This window comes from Oncorhynchus nerka, linkage group LG20, assembly GCF_034236695.1.
Source record: "Oncorhynchus nerka isolate Pitt River linkage group LG20, Oner_Uvic_2.0, whole genome shotgun sequence".
NCBI classification, from domain to species: domain Eukaryota; kingdom Metazoa; phylum Chordata; class Actinopteri; order Salmoniformes; family Salmonidae; genus Oncorhynchus; species Oncorhynchus nerka.
In genome coordinates, this window is record NC_088415.1 from 82220402 (window position 1) to 82236047 (window position 15646).

General features: G+C 44.4%; 1 protein-coding gene across 3 annotated transcripts in view; it reads left to right on the forward strand.

The window, feature by feature from the left end:
* The first annotated feature begins 99 nt into the window (after positions 1 to 99).
* The window catches only part of LOC115103253 (dipeptidyl peptidase 9-like), a 23335-nt gene continuing 7788 nt past the window's right edge, over positions 100 to 15646 (forward strand). Inside the window, exons 1-16 of one of the 3 annotated variants that reach the window (XM_065005868.1) lie at positions 100 to 849; positions 3924 to 4014; positions 4144 to 4382; positions 4529 to 4641; positions 6547 to 6720; positions 7087 to 7258; positions 7388 to 7498; positions 7750 to 7878; positions 8393 to 8454; positions 8543 to 8643; positions 8985 to 9162; positions 9591 to 9750; positions 11631 to 11710; positions 11864 to 12016; positions 12794 to 12929; positions 15379 to 15524. In XM_065005868.1, coding sequence (XP_064861940.1) covers positions 3959 to 4014; positions 4144 to 4382; positions 4529 to 4641; positions 6547 to 6720; positions 7087 to 7258; positions 7388 to 7498; positions 7750 to 7878; positions 8393 to 8454; positions 8543 to 8643; positions 8985 to 9162; positions 9591 to 9750; positions 11631 to 11710; positions 11864 to 12016; positions 12794 to 12929; positions 15379 to 15524 — 2010 coding nt within the window. In that variant the 5' untranslated portion in view covers positions 100 to 849; positions 3924 to 3958. Of the gene's footprint in view, positions 850 to 879; positions 1004 to 3923; positions 4015 to 4143; positions 4383 to 4528; positions 4642 to 6546; positions 6721 to 7086; positions 7259 to 7387; positions 7499 to 7749; positions 7879 to 8392; positions 8455 to 8542; positions 8644 to 8984; positions 9163 to 9590; positions 9751 to 11630; positions 11711 to 11863; positions 12017 to 12793; positions 12930 to 15378; positions 15525 to 15646 lie in introns of those variants that run through there. The other 2 variants (XM_065005871.1, XM_065005870.1) reach the window with 2 other exon arrangements.

Consider the following 15646-nt stretch of genomic DNA (forward strand, 5'->3'; position numbering starts at 1 on the left):
TTTCTGTTGGTTTTTAATTTAAATATGTTTTGTTCTGTTTTCCTGAATTTGTATCCATTGAAAGGGGTCTAATGACACTCAATTAATTTTATTTTCAAGGTCTGGGTACATATGTGCCAATGTGTTAACATTTTGGGGGGGGTATTTAAAATAAATAATCCGTTTACTGGCAGTATGGTATGTTGCATACTCAACACGTTGCCTAAATTTGCATATACATGACTACCACAAGGGTAAGCTCATATGTGAGGTCATCTATCACGTTTATTCAGAGAAAATTACTGCCAAACAGTCACGTGTAATAAACAAACAAACACCCTAGATTGCTTCGCCACCTGAATCGTGAATGTCTAGTAAACTGGGACATTTCATTAAAGCAATTAAGACTTGACAGTCATGGATATTGTGTTAATTGAACATTGCATCTACTGTTTTGGTTGAGGGGGGTTTATGGACTGACTGCATATTTTCCAATGCAATAATCTTGAATCGTTTACAGTTTTGGCAACCTTTCCTGTCAGTACATGTTTACAGTATAATGTGTACAATTCTTTATATTCATAAATGGCCTCGTATCAAACACTCATTTCTGGTTAGGATTAATCCATGCGCAGCCGCTAGCGCAGCATCATCCTTGCGAACACAGCCGAAGAGGAGCGGTGCGGCCCTGTAAAAGCGCCGAAGCATTATCCCCGGGTTAGAAGGTTCCTGGGTGTTCTTCGTGATCTACGTTTATGTCTGCCTACATTCTGGGCCATGGACACAACCTTTAGCAGTAATAATATTAGTTTTTTAATACCTACCTAGTAAAGCAAAGAATCGTTTGGAAAATAAGAAGTGGCTGGATTGGTAAGTATACGCTTCTGAACTCGATTCTGATAGTCGACTCCAGTGACAGGCTTGCTAAGGACCCAGCTAGCTCATAGTGGCCAAGCTGGTATACCCGAGAACTGTCACGAGAGAGCTGTCATGTTACAGTGTATCCTAGCTGGCAAACGTTGAGGTAATATGTAGTTAGATTGCCGCAATGTAACACTTACGCTATATTAGATATACAATTAAGCTAATCACGACACTGTTGCCAACTTGTACTGTTAGCTAGCTAAACTATATCCAGCTACAGTTGTGACCCCTTGATGAGAACAAAGATAGCTATGTCGTACGCTCTGGATAAGAGCGTCTGCTAAATGACTTAAATGTAATGTAATGTCGTACGTACCGGTCATGAAATTATTTCCCCTATCCCTGGTTTCCTTTACCAATTCTTTCTTTCTAGCTACCAATCTATCTGATATTTATAATGGTGGAATATCAGTTCATTTTTTTTATCAAAGGTTATGAATGGAATAGAAAATGTCAGTGAATTAGATGAGTCTGTAGTCAATGCAGGCAACGTGTGGATGACAAAAACGAGTTTGTCAGCTATCACTTCCTGCTTTCCAGACGCAGAAGTGATACTTCTTCATACCTTTTCTGTATGGTGCAGTTTAGGCCTTCAAACCCCCCCCACTACTGATCAAAAATAGAAATGTAACGTGTTGGTTTCATGAGCTGAAATAAAATGCGAAGTGTTCCATACACACAAAAAGCTTATTTCTCTCATTTGTTTACAGCCCCTGTTTAGTGAACATTTCTCAGTTGTCAAGATAATCCATCCCCCTGACAGGTGTGGCATATAAAGCAGCTGATTAAACAGTGCAATCATTACACGGATGGATCTTGTGCTGGGGACAATAAAAGGCCATTCTAAAATGTGCAGTTTTATAACACAACGTCACAGATATCTCTAAGTTTTGAGGGAGGGTGCAATTGGCATGCTGACTGCAGGAATTTCCACCAGAGCTGTTGCCAGAGAATTTCATGTAAATTTCTCTACCAACGTCGTTTTAGAGAATTTGGCAGTACATCCAACCGGCCTTACAACCGCCGACCACGTGTATGGCATGGTTTGGGAGAGCAGTTTGCTAATGTCAACATTGGGAACAGAGTGTCCATGGTGGAAGTATTATGGTATAGGCAGGCATAAGCTACAGACAACAAACAATTGCATTTTATCGTTGGCAATTTCAATGCACAGAGATACCGTGAGGAGAGGCCCATTTCTTTTAAAGTATCTGTGACCAACAGATGCATATAGATGAGGGCCAAATTCATTTTTTGTTTAAATTGACAGATTTTCTCATAAATTGTAACTCAGTAAAATCTTTGAAATTGTTGCTTTTATATTTCTGTTCAGTATAGAGCTATGACCAATTTGCATCTTCACCCTAGTCTCCCAGAGGGCTGTTTTGGAGCTATTGTCATAATGTTTACACACCCATCCACTCCTTCTGGAGCTTCAGTGTGACATTGTAAAGGCCAGGTTGAAGGGTCACGGCCCATAGGTTTGTTTGGACAATGGGCACCGAGCAGGCTATTGGTGATCAGGTTCCCTTTAAATCCAGTGCTTGAATGTTTTCTTCACATCATCTGAAAGCAAATGAGTTCTCTGAAATTCCACCAACACAAAGAACGTCAATGGGGTCCTTGGCAACCGCCTTTACGCTTGCCCACTCCATACAGAGGGCAAACTTTGTTTTTACTGTCACTATGTTGGCTAAGGTTTCATGCATTCCTGCAGCATCAAACTATACAAGCACTTTGTTTTTACTGTCACTATGTTGGCTAAGGTTTCATGCATTCCTGCAGCATCAAACTATACAAGCACTTTGTTTTTACTGTCACTATGTTGGCTAAGGTTTCATGCATTCCTGTAGCATCAAACTATACAAGCACTTTGTTTTTACTGTCACTATGTTGGCTAAGGTTTCATGCATTCCTGCAGCATCAAACTATACAAGCACTTTGTTTTTACTGTCACTATGTTGGCTAAGGTTTCATGCATTCCTGCAGCATCAAACTATACAAGCACTTTGTTTTTACTGTCACTATGTTGGCTAAGGTTTCATGCATTCCTGCAGCATCAAACTATACAAGCACTTTGTTTTTACTATCACTATGTTGGCTAATGTTTCATGCATTCCTGCAGCATCAAACTATACAAGCACTTTGTTTTTACTATCACTATGTTGGCTAAGGTTTCATGCATTCCTGCAGCATCAAACTATACAAGCACTTTGTTTTTACTGTCACTATGTTGGCTAAGGTTTCATGCATTCCTGTAGCATCAAACTATACAAGCACTTTGTTTTTACTATCACTATGTTGGCTAAGGTTTCATGCATTCCTGCAGCATCAAACTATACAAGCACTTTGTTTTTACTGTCACTATGTTGGCTAAGGTTTCATGCATTCCTGTAGCATCAAACTATACAAGCACTTTGTTTTTACTGTCACTATGTTGGCTAAGGTTTCATGCATTCCTGCAGCATCAAACTATACAAGCACTTTGTTTTTACTGTCACTATGTTGGCTAAGGTTTCATGCATTCCTGCAGCATCAAACTATACAAGCACTTTGTTTTTACTGTCACTATGTTGGCTAAGGTTTCATGCATTCCTGCAGCATCAAATTATACAAGCACTTTGTTTTTACTATCACTATGTTGGCTAAGGTTTCATGCATTCCTGTAGCATCAAACTATACAAGCAATGGAATGTGGACCATTCCTTATGCCTTTGCTGTCTTCTATCACAGCTTAGATACATTTTAGTCCTTTAGCAGACGCTCTTATCCAGAGTGACTAGGGTTCCATGCCTTGCTCAAGGGCACATCAACAGATTCTTCTCCTAGTCAGCTCAGGAATTCAAGCCAGCGAACTTTCGGTTACTGGACCAACACCCTTAACCACTAGGCTACCTGCTGAATTAAATACCAAACCTTTACCGCATGCAGGATTGAATGAGAGAGATTTTATATGTAGGCGTTTTATTCAATGTATATATAAGATTGATTAACCCTTTTATTTGAACGTTTAACTTTAGATTGCAGACTCTGGTTGAGGCTTGTTGGCCAGTGAATGCATAGAGTGAAGAAGGTCAAACTTGGAGACAAAACAGAAGGTTACTGGAAAAGGTATGGTGTCCATGTGCATTCCAATGACCTGTGTGTACCTTCTCCATACTAGATGCAAGTGCCATTGTTCGTGAGCATGTAGATGACCAGCGGGTTGTCTCTGTGTTTTTTTTCTGTTCTCCCTCTCAGTTGTTTAGGAGGGAATATGACGGCGGTGGACGGGCTAACAGACAGCACAGAGGTGGTGGAGATGGAGGACGGTCCATCTCAGTTCTATGTGGAGAAGCACTCGTGGGGCGGCCTGCGTGACATCATCCACAGCAGCAGGAAGTACTCAGGAATGATTGCCAACAAAGCGCCCCATGACTTCCAGTTTGTGCAGAAAAACGATGAGTCAGGCCCCCACTCCCATCGACTGTACTACCTCGGTGAGCCAAGGCCATCTGCCACTGATGATCGTCACACAGTGCTTCATTGAGTTACTCCCGTTTCTCAAGTTGCAACACTGTTTTGCAAGTTGTACCTTGGCCTCTTAACTCATTTTCACTTCCGACCGTCTCTCTCTATCGATCAGGAATGCCTTACGGAAGTAGAGAGAACTCACTGCTCTACTCGGAAATCCCCAAGAAGATCCGGAAAGAGGCCCTCTTGGTGTTGTCGTGGAAACAGATGCTGGATCACTTCCAGGTGAATACCCCTTGAATTCTCTGTGCGTCACTGAAACCTAATGACCTCCGAACCTGGTGCCAAGGAAATCCTAATAAAATATGTTATCGTTATTATCCTCATAAGATGAAGATCTCAAGCTCTCTAACATTTTTTTACCGTGGTTTGTCAAATGTTCATAACAAGACCTGAAGCCAGGAGATGTGTAATAGGAAAGTGGAACGATCATTTCTCACATATTCACATACATTCATTCAGAGATACCCACAGTCTCCAGACAGCGACAATTAAATTAACAGTTGAATAATCATTAAAGGTAGACTCAGCGAAATGACGCTGCCACGATCATCACCGCAGATATTGCGATGACTGAGATGCAGACTTCGCTCGCACACAGTCACACACAGTATCTTCGCATGTGCATGGGTTCGCTTCACTCTCTCAGATAACAGGCACACACACATGCATACTGACGCCACACATTTTTTAATAATTTATCTGAATCCACCAATCAAATGTACAAAAAAAGGATCCAAACATTTCAAAGGTCCCTGTATGCATGGCCCTCCAGGGTACAGAAAGCACCTCCTTCTCCAAACAGCTAGGCTGCCACGACAGCTGAAACAGAGCAGTATCTCGTCAATTGCTTCGCCCTAGTTTTTGTCAGGCCCGCAATCTGGAGGCCACACCAAGTCTGTGTATGTGCCAAATATCAGCGTCACCAGCTTGCACCTCCACCCGAGGCTGTCCCAGCATGCCATGAGAGGCTGGTATTTAAAAAGCTTCTCAGCAAAGGTTTGCTCCATGTAGCCGTCCACTGAGCAGCCCACTTCCAAAATGAACGCCTCCCCCACAACAACAATATCTGGTGTATTTGGCCCACAGGAAATCACATCATCATCAACATCAAACCAGCTTCCTGTTACACAACAATGTTTATGCATGTGTGCTGTTGGTGAGACCACTTGTCTCACCTCTCTGGCTATCAGATCAACAATGCCATCATGACTAGCAATGTACAAATCCTTGTATGAACAGCAGCCATTCACATGGGCAATGGACTCCATTACATTTGACTCATGTAGAATACAACATGGGTCATGGTTTGCAGGGTACCAGAGTGCTATATTATATTTTGTTGGTACAACTTGCAGCCTCACCTTAACAGTAAAGGTGGGAATGTCCTTGCCAATGGCAGGATGGAATGGAAGACAGAGTGGTCAGCACAGTCCAGAGCAGCGAGTTTCTCCTGCAGCCTCAGGCCAGTCCAGCGTTGCAATAGCGACATCCGTCTGATACCAAGGAGTGTCGTCCTGGATGTAGGATGAGATGTTCCATCATGGGTAACAGAAGCCTCCACAACAACACTGCGATCTGCCAAAGCTGCATCAGAGGCCGTCACTGGCTCAGTTTACATATTACGCCGTCCGGTTGCTCAGGTCGTTGAGGTCCTGCCAGTCTCACCCGACTCCAAAGCCTGCAGCAGCACGAGTGTCCAATTTTCCATTGGCCTTCCTCCTGAAGCCCAAGAAGTTGTCCTCAGTGTCCCTGGCCAGTGGAACCTTCCTCCTCCATAGGTCCAGAAGGAGGGAGGCTCTGGCTAACTGCCTAACTGTCACATTGTCACTGTTGAACACGTTCAACAAGTGAGTCAGTCTGGTAGCAATGTAAATGGACCAGTAAGTAAGCATTTCACTGTTAGTCTATACCTGTTGCCTACGAAGCATGTGACAAATACAATTTCATTTCATTTGATTTCAGGTACGGGACCAAAACAGCTGAAGTTTTTAGCCTCGCGCTTCAACGTTCTTAGTTGTTGCTGAAATTGACCCACTATGCTGTTTACTTTGTGCACCAACGTCATATCGTTGAGTCTACCTTTAAATCATTATGATGACAGCAAAATGACTTTCCCCTCACTACCAGGCCACGCCGCACCAGGGGGCCTATTCCCGGGAAGAGGAGCTCCTTCGGGAGCGGAAGCGCCTGGGAGCGTTTGGGATCACTTCCTATGACTACCACGCCCAGACCGGCCTGTTCCTCTTCCAGGCCAGCAACAGCCTCTTCTATTGTCAGGACGGGGGAAACAATGGCTTCATCGTGAGTCTTACCCCCCTTTATTCATTAAATTAACTTAGAAAGCCTTTCCTACATCTGCAATTGCCACTAAGTGAGTTACAGTAACTTTGATTAGTAGCTGCGTTATTGAATGTCATTTTAACATCCTATAGTTGATATGAGCATTGGTGCATGAACTGCACAGCACCCAACGCCACAGCGATGAATGGCTGTTGCTGTGTGCATTCATTAAGGCACACTGTAGCAAAACATTTTTTTATCAATGGAAAACGAAAACAAGCAGTTCTATTGGACAAGTTGAGGTCGTCCCTGTTAGTCTGTTTTGTTCAGTTTAGTGCCTAATGAATACGACCCTGTACACTAAGAGTGTGTTTCCTGGTTTAAAAGCAGTCTGCGCCCATTAAGCCGGTGGAGATTAAGACACAGTGCTCAGGGACCCGCATGGACCCCAAGATCTCCCCAGGAGAGCCCAACTTCATTGCTTTCATCAACAACAACGACCTGTGGCTGGCTAACCTCAAGTCTGGGGAAGAGAGGAGACTCACCTTCTGTCACAAAGGTCAGAAGGGTCAGGGACTTTTGGAAGTTTGTGTACTGTAGTTGTATGGAATTGTTTACACTCTCTATGCCATGTTGCTGACACTGCATGGATTTAATGAAATAAATGAATCCCCTCTCCCTGGGTCAGGTCTGGATAATGTGAAGGAGGACCCCAAGTCTGCGGGCGTGGCCACGTTTGTGATACAGGAGGAGTTTGACCGCTTCACTGGCTACTGGTGGAGTCCCTCTGTCGTAGAGGGTGAGTAGGCACCTTCTGTCACGCCTTCCTTATGACTAGAGAAGGAACCATTTTCATGTGAGAAATTGGGCTCTTCCTTAATCAAACCGTCAGTCAGTCATGCTTTGATGAACGTCGTACAGGCTTTAACTTAACCCAGACACACTGTCATCATGAAACTGTGTCTGTTATGAATGCTAGCTGTTTCTGTATGCATTTTCAAGAGCATGTTATCAGTTCTGTCTGTCTAACCTGCTCTTCTCCTCTGTTAGACTCAGATGGGGGCAAAACTCTGTACCTGATGTATGAAGAGGTGGATGAGACAGAGGTAGAGATCATTCATGTTCCCTCTCCAGCCTTGGAGGAGCGGAAGGCCGACGCCTACAGATACCCCCGCACAGGTGAGTCCCCCTGGCGCTGGTTGAGTCCCCCTGGCGCTGGTTGAGTCCCCCTGGTGCTGGTTGGGTCGAGTCCCCCTGGTGCTGGTTGAGTCCTACTCGGGTAGGGTTGTATGTGGTTGTAGTGACACGTGTTTTGCCTGACGACTCAAACTGAATTCTTCCGCTGCTCTATGACTGCCATCATTGAAGTTGTTTATGGTTGCGTCAAAATGAGGGGTGTTGTAGAAAACATGGCGCCGCTTTACCCACACGTGTTCTGGTTCTGGCCCAACCCATCCGTTTCTGGGACCAATCAGAACGTCAGGAATGTGTTTGTGTTCTAGAAATCGTTGGGGAGGTACTCCGATCCAGACTCATTGCAGAGAAGAAACTAACATCCGTGGTCGTGGTGTAGAGTTTGGCCAGAGCAAGTTTGGGAAGCTTGGCAAATATACAGTATTAGCAATGACCGAATGAAATCATCATTTCAAGAGTAGACCACTAGAATTAACAAAAATAATTAATTTTTTCGTAGGCAGTAAAAATCCTCAAACCACCCTGAAACTGGCTGAGATAAAGACTGACATACAAGGAAAAGTAAGTGGCAGCTGCTTTTGACTGCTCTCCATTTATTCTCTTATTTTGCTCTTGCTGCTCACTGTAGTGTGTGTGTGTGTGTCTCCAGATCGTGAGCATTCAAGACAAGGAGCTAGTTCTCCCCTTCACCACCCTGTTCCCTGGGACGGAGTACATCTCCCGCGCAGGATGGACGACTGATGGCAAATAGTGAGTGTTACGACATAATGTTTCCCCAGGAAACACTGCTTTTGACCTGTCTCTGATGCTATTTGGCTCACATTGTTGATGGTTAGGGCCAGGAGATGGGAAAAGTCATCCTCCAATTCCGCAGAAATCTTGGTTGATTAGTTGCTAGTTGATTAATTGAATCAGTTGTGCTAGTGTTGAGCTCCAACACAGGCCTGCATACTCTGTATCACTCTAGGACCTGGGTTGGTGTCCTCTGAGCTTGCGGAAAGGACAAGGCATTAGTGATGTTGGACCTGTCATTATTGTACTGTGCGTATGATCCAGTCAGTGAGGGAATGTGTGTTTCGGTCTCCCCCAAGTGGTTGGGCAGTGCTGCTGGACCGCAGTCAGAGGAGGCTCCAGCTGGTGCTGCTGCCCCCGGCCCTCTTCATCCCCGTCACAGATGACCTGGCCCAGAGGCAGAAGAACCTGGAGGCCGTGCCCCATGATGTCCAGCCCTACATCGTCTACGAGGAGACCACCGACATCTGGATCAATGTGAGATAGGCAGGGCAGGGTGGGGATAATATGGAAAATGACTACGGGTTAGGGAAAGGAGGGGCACTGACTTGTCATTCCTCATTTTAAACTCTGGAGCCTCGGTCTTTCATCCATCTGTACCTTTTGAGAGAATTGTAGTTACCAGATATGTGCTTAGTATTATGTAGAATTAATCGTCAGACTGTAGATTTGGCTATCAGTGCCCTCTCAAAAATAGAAGATAATGCTTCTTGGGAATTACTCTAAAATTTAGTTGCATGTACAGTTTGGTTGTTGAATTCCCACTCATCTCACAGTCACTCTAGTGTAATAGTGATTTGAATGACTATATATTGACAGTGTGTATGTATGTTGACATATGTATTTGCATGGAAGAATCAGGCCACAACAAACTAACAACAACCATGTTTTTCTGTTGTCCACAGGTTCATGATATTTTCTATCCATTCGTTCAAACGTCAGAGGATGAGTTCTCTTTCATATGGGTGAATGAATCCAAAACGGGCTTCAGCCATCTGTACAAAATCACATCAGCATTGCAACCAGACCTCTACCAATGGTCAGGAAGCTACAAATACATAGAGGGTAATTCCGTTGCTGTCATTAACCAGGTTTTGCATAATAAGACCCACGTCGGGCCTGATGGAAAAAGCAAATTTGATAAATCTCGGTCCCCCCAAAAATACACTTCACAAGGCGGGATAAGTGTATTGGTTAAATAGATTGTGACAATTGCGGTTGAGACACAGTTATGAGCAACTTTTGATATAATAGCCAGTAAGAGTCACGTGATGATATGCCTACTACCACAGACAAAATCAGTTATGATGAACTTATGCAAATGTCCAATAAATATAGAGCAGTGGTACTCGACTCTTAACCTATGAGGTCAGGAGCCTGATGGTTTTCTGTTCAACCTGATTATAAACTGGGGATTATTAGGTGACTGTGATGGTTTGAGGGCCAGATTGAGAATTTAGCCAGGATATCAGGGTTAACACCCCTACTCTTACGATAAGTGTCATGGGATCTTTAATGACCTCAGAGAGTCAGGACACCCGTTTAATGTCCCAGCCGAAAGACGGCACCCTACACAGGGCAGTGTCCCCAATCACTGCCCTGGGGGATTAGGATATTCTTTAGACCAGAGGAAAGAGTGCTTCCTACTGGCCCTCCAACACCACTTCCTGCAGCATCTGGTCTCCCATCCAGGGACTGACCAGGACCAACCCTGCTTAGCTTCATTAGCAAGCCAGCAGTGGTATGCTGCTGGCAATAATTAATTGCACATATCTGATGTCCCAGGTCTAAATCAGTCCCTGATTAGAGGGGAACAATGAAACAAAGCAGTGGAACTAGCTTCCAGGTCCAGAGTTGAGTTTGAGGGATATAGAGGGTATTATTTGAATTCTGGTGACATGCCATTATCAAATAATAATGATCTTGCTGTTATCTATAATCTCATCATACAACCTACCCTGTCCACTTTACCAGTGAACTGTTGTCTAGAGCACATGCTCCAAAACCAGATGGAGAACGTTTGAGTGACAAAACCATCGTTAGACTTAAATTTGTTTCCATCGCATTTTCAACTCTTTTTTTTTTGCCCCCGTTTTCTCACCAATTTCTTGATTACGATCTTGTCTCATCGCTGCAACTCCCGTACGGACTCAGGAGAGGCGAAGGTCAAGAGCTGTGCGTCCCCCGAACCACAACCCAACCAAGCCGCACTGATTCTTGACACAATGCCAACTTAACCCAGAAGCCAGCCGCACCAATGTGTCGGAGGAAACACCGTGCGACCGTGTCAGTGTGCACTGCGCCCAAGCCCGCCACAGGGGTCACTAGTGCGCGATGGGACAAGGACCCCTAACCCGGTCGTGACAGAGCCCCAACCCGGTCGGGACAGAGCCCCAACCCGGTCGGGACAGAGCCCCAACCCGGATGATGCTGGGCCAATTGTGCGCCGCCCCATGGGACTCCTGTTCACGGCCGGTTATGACACTACAACCCCAGGCTGTAGTGACGCCTCAACACTGCGATGCAGTGCCTTAGACTGCTGCGCCACTCGAGAGGCCCGGGGTACATGGACATTTTAAGTGCTTTTTATGTGCATTACATCATCCCACACAGCTTTTTATCCACAGCCAGTCAGTTTGATGGAAACACCTCTGGGGATTTTAGAATATTCACATGAAATTCTGTCGCAAATTGGATGGAAACCTGGCTATCGTCATGTTTTGTGTGACAGCACAAACAGATCTGGGATTCAGGCTTTGTCCTTCCTTCCTTGAGCTAATCACTGATCTGTATGTGTCGTGATTTAATGAAGGTGAGATATTGATTGAACTTTGAACAATCTGTAGTCGCCACCCGGGTGTCACATTACTGCACTGTAAGTCTGGCTAATGTAATAAAAGTTGTTAAAATATAATCTCTAATCTCTATGGTATTTTCCTCTGCAGGAGACTTTAAATGTGCAATCAAGGAGGAGGTGACTCTGACCAGTGGGGAGTGGGAGGTTTTGGCCAGGCATGGCTCCAAGGTAGGATATTCAGTCAGTCAGATTAAAACCCTTATTGTCACAGTGCATTATAAAATATCTTTATAATATACTTTTGTGTGTGCTTACGCTATTGTAAGTTTATAATGCATGTTCTGCCATCAATATAAATATAATCTGTGATTCTCTCTGTAGATCTGGGTGAATGAGGCCTCTAAGCTGGTGTACTTCCAGGGCACTAGAGACACTCCCCTGGAGCACCACCTCTATGTGGTCAGCTATCAGTCCCCAGGGGACGTGGTCAGACTCAGCAAGCCTGGCTTCTCCCACAGCTGCTCTGTAAGCAAGGTATGGACTCACTCAACAAATAGGATTGCCTGGCTGCCAAGCCCCCCTCTGGCACCCCTGTAAATCTCACCCCAAAATGTATTCTTGTAATCGGGCTACAGGGATTGATTGAATATATATATGGCCCTCTGTCACCTGTCATTGCATTCACAAGCTCTCCGGTGGCCATTTTGCCAAACAACATGACTGCAGTAGGTAGTACCAACGAACACTGTAACATCCTGGCATTCTGCTCTCAGTTAGACACACTGCACTCAATCATCCCCTCCCCACGCTTCATGAGACCACACCACATAAGTACCTTAGGGAGGTACAGCTGATCTCTTCCCTATGAGAAGCCTGGTTACATCAGGCAGTGTTGTGGAACTCTGCCCATTTCATGCTGTTTAACCATCTGGTCATTCAGCGTCACTGTGTGCCTGTGTGAGAGGATATTGATGGATGTTACTACAATGTTAACAGATTGGGCAGAGTAGACATGGCCTGTTGTGTGGGCATCTGGGCCCTCTGTGATGTGGAGTTATCCAGGGAGGTGGTTCTAAACCTGATGGTCTCAGATCTGTTGTGATTTTTCAGGTATACCTTTAACATTGTACAGTGAGAGACAAAGCTGGCTTGAAATCAGGGCCCCGTGACATTCTGTCTCCGATGTGAAGATAAATTCACAGCTGTTCATCTCTGTCTCCTTCTCTCACCCCTTATCATTGTATCTCCCCTTTCTATCCCTCTTTCTCTCTATATATTCTTTACTCTCCCTCTCTTTTTCTCTCTCCACAGAACTTTGATATGTTTGTCAGCCACTACAGTAACGTGAGCACTCCCCCCTGTCTCCACGTCTACAAGCTGACTGGCCCCGAGGGAGACCCTCTCCACATGGTGCCTGAGTTCTGGGCCAGCATGATGGAAGCCCCAGGTAAGGAAGAGAGGAGGGTTTATATCATTACTTTAAAAGTCCCAAAAATGTATGTGGCAATCACAGATGACCCCTTTCTTCCTTGAGGCAATCACTGTATAGGTGTAAACTGTACCATGGGACTCTCAATTACTCATTCCAGGGCCAGGTTTCCTGATAGCAATGGAATTTAGGCTTCTGAGAGTTTTAACCATGCATCTTTGCTACAACGGCTGAAGATGTAACATGCGTTTTCAGTGGTGTAAAGTACTTAAGTAAAATACTTTAAAGTACTACTTAAGTATTTTTTGTTTATTATTTATTTAACCAGGCAATTCAGTTAAGAACAAATTCTTATTTGCAATGACTGCCTACCAAAAGGCAAAAGGCCTCCTGTGGGGACGGAGGCTGGGATTAAAAATAAAATACAAATATGGACAAAACACACATCACGACAAGAGAGACACCACAACACTACATAGAGACATAAGACAACAACATAGCATGTCAGCAACACATGAAAACACAACATGGCAGCAGCACAAGATGGCAGCAGCACAACATGGTACAAACATTATTGGGCCCAGACAACAGTACAAAGGGCAAGAAGGTAGAGACAACAATACATCACGCGACGCAGCCATAACTGTCAGTAAGAATGTCCATGACTGAGTTTTTGAATGAAGAGATTGAGATAAAACTGTCCAGTTTGAGTGTTTGTTGCAGCTCATTCCAGTCGCTAGCTGCAGCGAACTGAAAAGACGAGCAACCCAGGGATGTGTGCGCTTCGGGAACCTTTAACAGAATGTGACTGGCAGAACGGGTGTTGTATGTGGAGGATGAGGGCTGCAGTAGATATCTCAGATAGGGGGGAGTGAACAGGTGTTGTATGTGGAGGATGAGGGCTGCAGTAGATATCTCAGATAGGGGGGAGTGAACAGGTGTTGTATGTGGAGGATGAGGGCTGCAGTAGATATCTCAGATAGGGGGGAGTGAACAGGTGTTGTATGTGGAGGATGAGGGCTGCAGTAGATATCTCAGATAGGGGGGAGTGAACAGGTGTTGTATGTGGAGGATGAGGGCTGCAGTAGATATCTCAGATAGGGGGAGTGAGGCCTAAGAAGGTTTTATAAATAAGCATCAACCAGTGGGACTTGCGACAGGTTTACTGAGATGACCAGTTTACAGAGGAGTATAGAGTGCAGTGATGTGTCCTATAAGGAGCATTGGTGGTAAATCTGATGACCGAATAGTAAAGAACATCTAGCTGCTCGAGAGCACCCTTACCTGCCAATCTATAAATGACTTCTCTATAGTCTAGCATGGGTAGGATGGTCATCTGAATCAGGGTTAGTTTGGCAGCTTGGTATCTGTACTGGGGTTCCACTTTACTATTAATATTTTTGACACCTTTTACTTCACTGCATACCGGAAAGGAAATAATGTACTTTTTACTCCATACATTTTCCCTGACACCCAAAAGTACTTGTTACGTTTTGAATGCTTAGCAGAACAGGGAAATTGTCTAATTCACGCACTTGAGAACATCCCTGGTCATCTCTACTGCCTCTGATCTGGTGGACTCACTAAACAGAGAACATCCCTGGTCACCTCAAGAGAACATCCCTGGTCATCTCTACTGCCTCTGATCTGGTGGACTCACTAAACAGAGAACATCCCTGGTCATCTCTACTGCCTCTGATCTGGTGGACTCACTAAACAGAGAACATCCCTGGTCATCTCTACTGCCTCTGATCTGGTGGACTCACTAAACAGAGAACATCCCTGGTCATCTCTACTGCCTCTGATCTGGAGGACTCACTAAACACATGCTTTGTTTGTAAATTATGTGTGAGTGTTGGAGGGGCACAACTTTCACTGGGGATGGGGGACTTGCAACATTTTGAAATTGCACCCGTACCTCTGGCTATCAGTAAACAATTTGCAACAAGAAAGTTGTGGTTTGCTTAATAAGCAATTGGAAATTATTTGAACTTTTACGGCGCACCATAAATAAAATATTAATTGCGGACGTTACACATCAGGAAATATATTGAGGCAAAAATTACAGACAGTAGCGTACAAATAGCTAATTAAAACCCAATTGAATTAAGTAACATGAAATGTATTTCAATATCATTCAGATATATAGGTCTATGTAGCCTATATCCTTCAGATATATAGGTATATGTAGCCTATATCCTTCAGATATATAGGTATATGTAGCCTATATCCTTCAGATATATAGGTATATGTAGCCTATATCCTTCAGATATAGAGGTCTATGTAGCCTATATCCTTCAGATATAGAGGTCTATGTAGCCTATATCCTTCAGATATAGAGGTCTATGTAGCCTATATCCTACAGGAACACGGTTGGAGTGAAAACCTACAGGGAGATCGCTCTACAGGAACACGGTTGGAGTGCCCTAATCTTGTTTTTCTGTGTGTATCTTTGTGTGTACTCCAGGTTGCCCAGGAGACTATAAATCTCCGGAGATCTTTGACTTCCCGGGAAAGTCAGGCTTCCAGCTCTATGGAATGGTGTACAAGCCTCACAACCTCCAGCCTGGCAGGAAGCATCCCACAGTCCTCTTTGTCTACGGTGGCCCGCAGGTTTGTGGCTTCTCTCAGACATTACAATTTTGTTATTTGATCAGGAATTCCTTATAGAAATCCAATCAGATCTGTGAGCGCCAAAGGTGTAGGAACTAAGGGGAAGGAGTCTGGGTTTTGTC